The sequence below is a fragment of the Oreochromis aureus genome, linkage group 15, assembly GCF_013358895.1.
Source record: "Oreochromis aureus strain Israel breed Guangdong linkage group 15, ZZ_aureus, whole genome shotgun sequence".
NCBI lineage: Eukaryota > Metazoa > Chordata > Actinopteri > Cichliformes > Cichlidae > Oreochromis > Oreochromis aureus.
Window position 1 is genome coordinate 20,416,561 of NC_052956.1, and position 11,314 is coordinate 20,427,874.

At 38.4% G+C, this 11,314-nt stretch overlaps 1 protein-coding gene across 1 annotated transcript in view; it reads left to right on the top strand.

Moving 5' to 3' along the window:
• Positions 1-3,037: 3,037 nt before the first annotated feature.
• The window catches only part of LOC116333120 (hydroxycarboxylic acid receptor 2-like), a 9,022-nt gene continuing 745 nt past the window's right edge, over positions 3,038-11,314 (top strand). Inside the window, exons 1-3 of the mRNA XM_039599103.1 lie at positions 3,038-3,102; positions 3,693-4,098; positions 4,804-5,221. Of these exons, the coding sequence (XP_039455037.1) occupies positions 3,038-3,102; positions 3,693-4,098; positions 4,804-5,221 (889 nt within the window). The remainder of the gene's footprint in view (positions 3,103-3,692; positions 4,099-4,803; positions 5,222-11,314) is intronic.

Genomic DNA, 11,314 nt, shown 5'->3' on the forward strand with positions numbered 1-11,314 from the left:
TTTACACAAGGAGATGCTGTATGCGAGAGTGATGCAGAGGAAGCCTTTTCTCCGCCCACAGCACAAACAGAGCTGCTTGAGGTATGCTAAAGCAGATTTGGACAAGCCAGCTTAATTCTGGAATAAGGTGCTGCGGACTGATGAAACTAAAATTGAGTTATTTGGGCATAACAAGGGGCGTTATGCATGGAGGAAAAAGAACACAGCATTCCAAGAAAAACACCTGCTACCTACAGTAAAATATGGTGGTGGTTCCATCATGCTGTGGGGCTGTGTGGCCAGTGCAGGGACTGGGAATCTTGTCAAAGTTGAGGGACACATGGATTCCACTCAGTATCAGCAGATTCTGGAGACCAATGTCCAGGAATCAGTGACAAAGCTGAAGCTGCGCCGGGGCTGGATCTTTCAACAAGACAACGACCCGAAACACTGCTCAAAATCCACTAAGGCATTCATGCAGAGGAACAAGTACAACGTTCTGGAATGGCCATCTCAGTCCCCAGACCTGAATATTATTGAAAACCTGTGGTGTGAGTTAAAGAGAGCTGTCCATGCTCGGAAGCCATCAAACCTGAATGAACTAGAGATGTTTTGTAAAGAGGAATGGTCCAAAATACCTTCAACCACAATCCAGACTCTCATTGGAACCTACAGGAAGCGTTTAGAGGCTGTCATTTCTGCAAAAGGCGGATCTACTAAATATTGATTTCATTTCTTTTTTTGTGGTGCCCAAATTTATGCACCTGCCTGATTTTGTTTAAACAATTATTGCACACTTTCTGTAAATCCAATAAGCTTCATTTCACTTCTCAAATATCACTGTGTGTGTCTCCTATATGATATATTTAACTGACATTTTTTATCGTAACAACCAACGATTTATACAGGAAAATAATGACTATTAACAAGGTTGCCAAAACTTTTGCATCCCACTGTAAATCACCTGATTTGTGTTCACGTCTAAGAAGCGAAAAATAGTGGCGCAGTCTAGAGTGGAGGTGTAAAACTGCACCCAGGACAGAAACGGCTGCATTATGCTGCTAAGACAACTTCAGTTTCTTTACAAGCATCTGCCAAGATGCATGCTAACGCTAAGCTAGCCAAGAACCCAGAGTGAAAACTGAGTGAATACCGACCCCAGGGGCCAGACCCTCAACTTCAACAGGTAACAAAGCAGATGAGCAGTCAGGTTGCAGCCTCCCTCTCTTCCTGTTCACGTTTCCAAAGCAGAATCCCTGGCGATCGATTTTTGTTCTGGTTTTTATCTTTGCTTTGTCCAGTCAGCTTTGTATTCCACTACGAAAACGAGTTTAAAGATGTGTCACCTCATTGAGCAATTGTTTTAGTCTGTGGGGTTGTAGCCTCAGGTCTATGTTTTTAAATAGTGATTATGGCAAACTGTGCTTCAGCTATTTTACAGAGTAACATAAAAGTAACGTAACAAATAGTATAACAAATGACTTTTCCCTGGTAGTAATTATGTAATTAAATAAAGTACTATATTAAATAAAAGTACTGTATTACTATATTCAGTAATACGTCACACTTAATCCTCTATAGCCACACACTGTGATCTGCCAGACATACACCATCTCACCAACTCACTCACAATTACTGGCAAAATGCCGGGGCAACACTGACGCGAGTCGCACAACGATCCAGTGACGAGTAGCACAGCTTCATTGTCCTATGTAGTGACAGGAACACAGAGATAATGAGCCGCAGGTAGGTAGATGTCCTGCAGGTGCGTGAGCCAAAGGTGGGAACCCATAATGAGTTCCGCCCAAGGAGGAGAGAAAGAGAGAGAGAGTAACAACAACAAAAACACTGTCACAGCTGACCATCCTCAGGCAGGCCTGCTGGGCCACGATACACTCATATTATTAGTACAGAAAAGTCACGTTGCAATGGCTGTAATGGGTTAAAATTCTCACTGTTACAGTCAGACGTGCAGAACCTTTCGAAACCTTTCAGTATCACAGAAGCACAATGGTCTTAATCATTTTGAAATGAAAAAAAAAAAGTTTGAAATCACAAACAAATCTGGAATTCCAACGTTAGATTGCACAAAGGGGTGATTTCATTTGAAGATAATTATCACGTGCACACTTTCCAAGCTATGAAGCCGACCCTTCACTCTTTTTTTCTGTGGCACTGGTGACATATTGATAAAATAGAGGTATAGGTTGGCACTGCCCATAATCCTTCAACCAAATAACAAAAACACCTGATTCTGACTCTGGAATAGCAAACTCTCACTTTGACATAACCAAAGCAAGTTTAACCAAGACAACTAATAAGTATTAATCCAACTTAGATTAGCTGGCATGGAGCTGAAATACAGACTCTGCCAGCGTCTCTAAAGTAGCAGCTCAGTCAGATTGGCTTTCCATGCAAATTCAGAGAGATTGAAAAGACGAGTCAGGAAGAGTGGAACAGCCTGAATCCAGATGTGCATTTGCAGCAATAATTTAGAGTTTGCAGATTGAAAGATTTATAAATGTAACTCTCATGCTTTGTTTCTCAGTCAGTTGAGTAGAGCTCCCTAAACCACACCTCCAGCACCTCCTGAATGTAAATACTTCTTCGCAAGTAACCAGTGTGGCAGCATCACATAAACAGAAGCTAAGAGAGGGCATTTTCTCCTTTCTCCTTCGCTGCATTGAGAGTGTGCTTCCTCAGTATCTTTTGCCATGGAAAAACCAGCCTTGACAGAGGTCCACAATCACTGTAAGTCTCTCTTAAGGGGACTGATCAGTTTAAGGAACTAGAAGGAGACTGAGAAGGAGCCATCTGTCCCTGAGGGGTGAAGATTCAAGATCATAGGAAGCTACAACAACCTCCAGGATAAAGGATTTAACTGCAATGCTTGCTTTCTCAATATACGGCATATTAATTTGACCGTAGCTTTATCTGCTATAGAAGGTGGACATTTTTTGCCATTTATATGATGATTCAACAAAACATGTCTGTAAATCGATCAGTTGACCACTGCAAAACACCCAGTGACATTACATACCAAGTCCTCTCCTGGGTAATGGTGGGAGAATTTACACTGGGTCTGCCTCTCAACCTGTCCGTTCTCTACATCTTCATCTTCAGGTACGGGAAATCTTTTCACTCGTTTAGATTTATTCTTGTTTTAGTAAAAACCAAGAGAAAAGCTGTGCTGGATTCTTGTTACTGGGGGCAAAGTTTGCTAAATGAAGTGTAAACCAACTGAGCTACTGATGTGGTGAAGAAAGCGGTTTTAAGTTTATCTTTAAAAGATTGTGACCACTCTGATGCAACCAATTCAGACTCCATAAAAATAACAAGACCTACCAAAAACTCTATCAAACCTTTGAAATGGACAGATGAATCAAATTTTCTTCTTGAAAAGTTAAAATAGAAAGCGTAGAACAAAAAAGCTGAGCTGTAAGTGTTACACTGCAGCACTTGCAAGTCGCTACAAAGTAAAATCTGCATATATTGCCACGCAGTTTTGAAGAGTTTATCTGACATGAGTCATCCTCTCCTCGGAGAGCTGAGTAAAATGTTGGACAGTCGCACTCAGAGGTCGTGTGGACGGCAGCAACAGCATCATAAGCTTAGGTTTATTTTTTTCCTGTTCCTCTTCATTCACTCTTGATACAAAGCAAACTCACTGGCTGTGAAACAATTAACTGTTTTATGACCTGCTTCCTTTTCAGATACAAGTTCTGGAAGAACAAAGCGATCTTCTTGTTCAATATTGTGGTTGCTGATTTCTTGCTGGTGGGCTGCCTTCCTTTCAAGATCCATCATTACCAGCACAACTTGAGGCGCAGTGAGGATACTGTGCTTTGTAAGATAATGCTTTTCATGCTGTTTCTCAATCGAGGAGCCAGCATCGGCTTCCTCATCACAATGTCCCTCGATCGCTACTTCAATGTGGTCCATCTTGGAAGGAGAAATTTTGTCAAGGTGTTTAAGAAATCTCCTCAGATATCTGTCATCATCTGGATCCTCTTGCTTCCCCTCACTATTCCCACTATGGTCACAACCTTTGAGTGCTGCAACAGCCACGGCCGTGTAAAGGAGACATACTTACATGACGTGACGGACACCTTTAGAGAGGTACGGTTTCAGTTTATTTGTTTGGATTTAGTGTTGTTTTATGTTCCCGAACAATATATACTGGTGACAACAGACTAACAATAGACTGGGGACCTGTAGAGGCTGTTTGCTGCCTCGCTCTGACAGATCAGACGGCCTCCAGCCTCCACAAAGAAAATGGGTGGATTGATTTGGAAATCAGAAAGACTTTGAATATTTATATTTGAACGTTAAAGAAGAACAGCAGATATTAACACAACTGCTGCAACTTCCTATAAAGCTGGCATTACAGTCAATATCCAGTTCCGTTCCCTAACCGGCAGTTCCCTTCCAAAAGACATAGATACACTCACCCAGGCGTGGCAGAACCGAGTCAGAGTTTTTCTGAAGTAAAAATTAATCACATTTTTTCTCTTTGTATCAATTATTAATATTTCTTTGTTTTTGAAACTTTCAAAATAAACTGGATTTTCATAATATAATAACCAGTTATTCTTGAAAAAAAGAAATTTAAACAATTTCAAATTAATTCTAACTTAATGTCATAACTTAAGTAAAAGGCAGGGGATAGCTGGAGCAGCTAAGGGGGGTTTAAAGTGTTTGAGTCAGGAGTGTACATGATAAACTTCCCCATGTCTGTATAGAAATCCATGTTTACTGTGTGACACATAGGGCTGTTGAAACGAGTTATACCTGATAGTGTTTGTTTTTGTTTGTTTTTTTAAGATCGTTTTCTTCTCCCAAATCATCATCCCCTACATCATCCTCGTCTACTGCACGGTCCGCATTGTCAACCGGCTGAGGAAGAAGACGGTTGGGGAGAAGACTAAGCTGAGGAGGGCTGTGTGCTTGGTCACGTCTGTTGTGGTGGTCTTCTCCTTCTGCTTCCTTCCCTGCACTATAGCCAGAGCAGCACTGCTGTTTGTGCGGCTGAAGAACTGGCAGGATGCAGAAAACATAGCCGTCCAGTGGTACGACGCCCTCATGGTTTTGTCTTACAGCGACTGCCTGCTGGACCCGTTGATTTACTGTTTCTCTAACTCAGGGTTTAAAGATGTTTACATATCTACCTTTTGCCCCGCATTTATTCAGAAAAGACTGACAAATTCTGACTCTGGCACCACAAACACGCCAACATATACAAGTACTACTACTACTGCTGGCGCTAGAACGATTTTTTTGCCTGTAATGGAGAAATAATCTGTCTCTCTGATGCTTGACGACAACGTGGGCTCTTTGTTTACCATCTTCCAGCACTGATTGTGTAACCACTCATCCACCCACATAGGTGTTTTTAGCTGGGGGAAGAAGTGCTGACAATTTGAATTCATCAGATGACATTTAACTAGGTGGTGAACACACAGCACTCAGTAAACACCACAGTTACTAAACAGTCGCTCAGTAAGTCGCTGAGATGCAGCTCAAAGATTATTATATTTTGCTCTTTGTTAAAAGATGATTACTTTACAGACTCGGGGAGGGCAGGCACTAATGTAGGCGGGAAGTTGCTTATTAAATGTAAATATTTTTCTTGTGTGCATGTATAGTTATTTTGCAGGTTATTTTCCACAGGATGCCAAGTGATACTGCTAAATGAGTGTTTATTAAGGTTTTCAGGTGCATCTTTCTGTGCAGTTGGCTAGTCTGATACTAGTTTGGTACTACTACTGAAGGGTGGTTCCCATCTTTCCAGTTAAGGAGGGCTGTTTTTGTAGCCACTGTTAAGGGTTTGTACACATTTTTTCATACTCATGCCAGATCTTCAAGCAGACATGGGGACAGAGAGGGTGAAATGCTGCGAGCTACAGCTGAGGATATTAAACTGTATAATTTGAATGGGCAGAGTGCCATGGAGGTAGTCTTAATTTTCAAGGGACCATGATATTGTACACTTTTAAAAAGAGGTTATTCTAAATTTAAAAGTTTTCAATACAAATAACTATGTTATTATTCCACTTCTATATCTTAGATGTAGAAAATTACATGATATTTGAAAACATAAATATACATAAACACAACCTTCCCTTAACTTTGCTACATCAGTAGACCGATTGTTTTGTTTGGACAAAATCTTGAAACTCCAAGCTATTACTATAATGAATGTGTCTTAACTGTGAGTCCTCCTTTTATGTAATTGATCCTGTTTTATGAGCTCTGTGTAAGATTTTGTATTAGATGAGATACAAGGCACAGAACACGGCCAGTGATTGGTTTTTACCTTACAGTTATGGGATTTACTGTCGGTTTTTATTCAAAGATTAAGACACTTTTAAATCACAATGACCTTTTGGTTCCTGTAATGTGTCAGTGAAGGTGCTTTTACTTTTTTTTAATATTAAAGGTCAGGTCAGAGTTTTTAAACGACCTTCTATTGAAAATAGAAACTACCTTTTAGGGATTTATTTGCACTCTTAAATGTGAAACGCATATGAATACATGCGCAGTAATCTGTTGTGAGGAAACTGCCTTCACATGTTTATACAGTCCTATGGAGACAATGGTTTGGTCAAAGTATTACAAACCAGCGTGACTGTTTGGGGCTTTTCAGTGGATTAACAGGGAAGTGTATGAAATTAAAAAACCTGTCTGAGTAGTCCACTCATAAAAAAAAAAAAAAAAATTATTTCCTAGGTGGAAATTTACACTTCAACTGCATGTTTTAAATTGTAAAATGCAAATACATACTGTATGTCAGTATTTACTTGAATATAAATGTTAAAGTATTTTTACTTATGATATGTTAGTAATTCCTGTAATAAAGCCAAAGCACTTAGCATTAGCAATATCTATTTGATCTCTCTTTTATTCATCCTACTAGGAGTTTTTTTTAAAATTATTATTATTGTTACAGCAGCAGCACATATGGTGCAGAAAAGCAGAGTATATTCTTTAGCAACTTTTTAAAAGTTGCCTTCTTAAGGCTGACCTTCTAAATATGCACAGGTCTCATTTATCACTCAGGAAACTCTATAATGCTGAATGCATCATCTCTGTCATTAATGCCTTAAACCTCAAACCAGTATGACCTATTTGGTGTGGCTCACCTGCAGTGCAAATTTTGTGAAATCTACCAAGTGTTCTGATGTTGCTCAAAAAGTGCGTTTGACCGTTGAACTATGAGCACTTGTTTCAGTTACTTGTGGAATTTTATTTCACATTTTCCATCGCAAAGTGTTCTTTCCTATTGTGTGAATAAACTGGTGAGTGCTGATGTTATTGATTAACCGCCACTACAAAAATGTCAAACTTTGCCGGACAACATGTTACACTGTATACATTTTAAACCTAAATTATCTGCCTGTGTGATGATGATGATGTGTGGATACTGCTGCTGTAACTACACATCTGACAGAGTTTTTGCAAGTGAAGAATGTTACTTTTTCTGAGTAAAATATTACCACAAGAAATACACAATCATGCAATGTTTACTGTTCAGCTTTTTCTGACACGATAAGCCTTTACCAAACATATACAAAAAGCAGAAGCTGCTGCCTCCCAACATCCAAATATTGACACTGTTGTAGAAAGATACTTGAGTATGTTCATGAGCACAACATCAAGTAATTTTTACGCTGAAATGGCATTTCCTCACATGCGGTTAACTCTTCGTGGATGAGGCCCACACTTTGTCAAATTCTGCACACTTTAAGGTCTCCAGGCTTTGCACTGTGTAGGTGTTATAACAGGCTTGAGAGCGAGACTAGCAACCCCTAAGCCAGGATATCAATAGCACTCATAACAGCAGAGAACACAAGTATGAAAGCAAATACAAAGAAAGGTCTAAATGTAAACAAACACGGAACATCATTGAGTTACTGTTCTTGCCATCGCTGCAAATTGACACCATGCACTCTCTGCTTCGTAAAAGCCTGTAACGACTTAATGACACACACTCAGTCTGAAAGGTTTTATGGGATTTGGGTCATTAAGGTAAGTGACAAGTGCAGCGTTGGAAGCTTCACTAATTCAAGGGGAATAAAATCCCTCCTGTCATTATGTGCACCACTTGTTTTGATCCAATTAAAAAAGCTCAGAATGAGTTGTTGAAAATGTTTAATTCTTTCACTGAAAAAGCAGATTTTTTACACTGGGTGGACTGGCAGGTGTGTGTACTGGTACTGATTTGTTCCTAAAAACCAGAAGTCTGCTATATTCCTTCAGGCCTTGTGGATCTGCTCTACTTGCATGAAAATGAGCTCCTGTGGTTGATCCGAAACCTGCTAATATAAAAAAAAATGTTAAAAGTCTCAGTGACTCTGATGGACAGTTTGAGATGTTTAATGTGATGTGCTACAGCCATCTTGTGGTAAGAAAACAAAGTAGGAAAAAAATTGATTTCCTTAATTAGCAATATACTTTATTACTTTTTTCTTTTTTTACAAAAAGAATAAGAACAAAAAGAAGAAAACCGTAAAACAACACTGATACAGTTTCGATCATAAGCTTAAAACCACTTTAAAAATGCCACACAAAAAAAATCATATTTGCATGGCTGGGTCTTAGCAAGGGTCAAAGTAGAGCCTCAACATACAACAAGAGGACACGGGAGTGAGACAAAACAGCCTGTTTCAGTTTAAGCATTGCTTTTAATAAATCGCATGCTCAAAAAATGGTTTGTCTTTTGTCCTTGCCATTTTTCAAGTGGTCTTAAACCTTTGATTGGCTCTGTATGTAGTTATTAATGGTTAAAGCAAAACTGGGCTAAAATGTTTGTAGAGGCAAGAGGAAACTCTTGTAGACTATGTTTCCTTTACGGATACATTTTTGGAAACAATCAACGCATACATTTGTAAATTAGATTCCACAACAGGAACACTAAACTCTTCCAGGGAAGATTCAGAAACATTTCTGCTTTACTTCACCTGCACCACAAATGTGATGTGTGAAGAGGAGTATCTCATGATACAAAATATATCATTTTCCTCTTTGGCATATAATTAAAGAAAAAAAACCTGACATCATCATCTGGGACTCCACGCAAAATGATCATTAAAAATTAGGGATTTATGAATTAAGATTATGACGGGAAGAGAAAGCGCGTGCCGGCAACAAATGGCTAAATATGCGTCTCCTACAGTAAAATAAATGAGAGGCCTTGTAGGATAATACATGTAATACTTGGCCATTAACTTTTTTACTCTGGGGCTGTGTGAGGTGGAAACACCTACAGTGAACGTGTGCTTTTACTATGAGGCCAATTATTTGTTATCCCAAATTTTCATGTACTTTCAACCATGTTTGCATTATTGTGGCTGCTACAAAACTGAAATCTGTTGTCAAAATGATTTAATATCCAAGAGAAAATACTGTGATTTTTAACAAATAATAAGTGGACTTTCTCTGAAAACAAAAATGTGGCAACAGCTCTGATGATGTTGGATTAATCCTGAGCATGTTCATTGTGCTGCATTCAGTTTCACCTCTGAAACTCTGATTATTTTAATTTTCTAGTTTGTTTTGCTACCAGCTGCTGTCTCTGATAGCCCGTGCTATAAATCCTGCTGCTGTGTGATGTTACAGCTCTTTGGTAAAGAGCAATTATTCAAGAGTTCCAGCCCAAATTAACCTAGTGCCATTACTGATGACATATCTGCTTGGGCTGCTGTTTTTCACTAAGACCACAGAATATAAAGGAGCTTTGGGATCTAAAAAGTTAATCCAGTGCAGCAGTTTTGTGAGCTTGCATTCTTTCTAATGGCCAGCAGGGGGCAACGGGTTATACAGAATTTATCGATTTGACATTAATAAAAGCAACTTTTGCAAATTGTGATCCCTTTACATTCATAAAGGAGAATAAAGCAGGGTATGCTTTGGGCCTAGCTTAAGGTTGATAAGTCATCACTATTTGAGAGTCCATTGTCTGATCTGCCCCTCACTCATCACAGCTGGTTTCACCAAAACATTGCAACGATCAAAACATTCACTCTGGGCTTCAAGACGTCACTGACATCACATTGCCTATGCCCATCTTTTATATATAGTCATGCGTCTTGTAATGCAATGCATTCACAATATTGTTTTGTAGCTTTGCAGTTGCTTTACTTTTATATTAGGATTTGAAATATTAAGAAGACTTCTCTCAGGGGATTCAACAATGTATATAAATTCAACTTAAGACTAAAATAAACACATTGGAGAAAGTGTCTGTGCAAACAAAGGAAACAAAAAAAAAAAACCATAGCTGTCCCCTAAACAATGGTGCATAATAATTAATTAAAACATGTTGAATTTGATGATTTCATTTGACATTCATCAGAAAATCTAGGAGTGGCCCAGGAGTTACCCGAAATACATAAAATCCTGTTTCTTGGTTCAGACATCTCCATCTGCTTTGTTGGTTTATAGTTTTATTGCTTACATTACATTTCCACATTTAGGCATAAGTTTTCAAAATTTACAATTTATATTTGCATTTCAAGTTATGAAAATAATTTACTAAACATGTCTGTGGTTTTTACAATAAAAAAAATAAAAATAAAACTACTACTTGGATTTTGTTTTTTGTGTGATTTCAGATCAGTGGTGTTCATGTCAATGAAAAAATAACTGTAAATTCAGACACGTGAGCTTGTGCTGAAAAGAAAGCTTCAGCAAGGCAGGGTAAAAAAAATTATAAATAATAATAATAAAACAATTTCAAGGTTAAATAAAACATAAAATCAAACGTAGTCCGACCTCCTCGGCTGAAATTGGTCCAGCACAGAGTTGATAGTGACACACTGACCCCATCTTTCATTGTTTATACGTTACAAAGAAAAGAAAAAAGAAAGAAAGATGGAAAAGATCTGCAAAAACAAAAATTCATTAAAAAATTCATAAAATTTGAAAGGAACAGTTGTTCCTTTCCCCTTTGCTGTGTACTGTGCTGATGCTGTTTTCAAAACCTACCACACTCAGTATCAGTGTCACACTGAGATATTTCAAAGATAACCTGAATAAATACAAATAAAAATACAAATAAAGGGAAACAGCTGTCCAAACCTCTGTCTCTATGTAAAAAGTAATTACACCAATGTGTTAAATCAACAGTGATTAATCACATTTTTTTATAGAGATGACTTCATGAGCAACACCCAGGCCGGAATATGGCCAGAATATTTTAGTCAAGAAATCACTTAACTAGAAGGTGTCTGACAAAGTGAAGTTGACTAAAAGATCTCAGAAAGCAACATCGTGGACATCTAAAGAAACAGCTAAGAAACACTGAACTCTATCAGTCTGGAAAGGGTTACAAAGG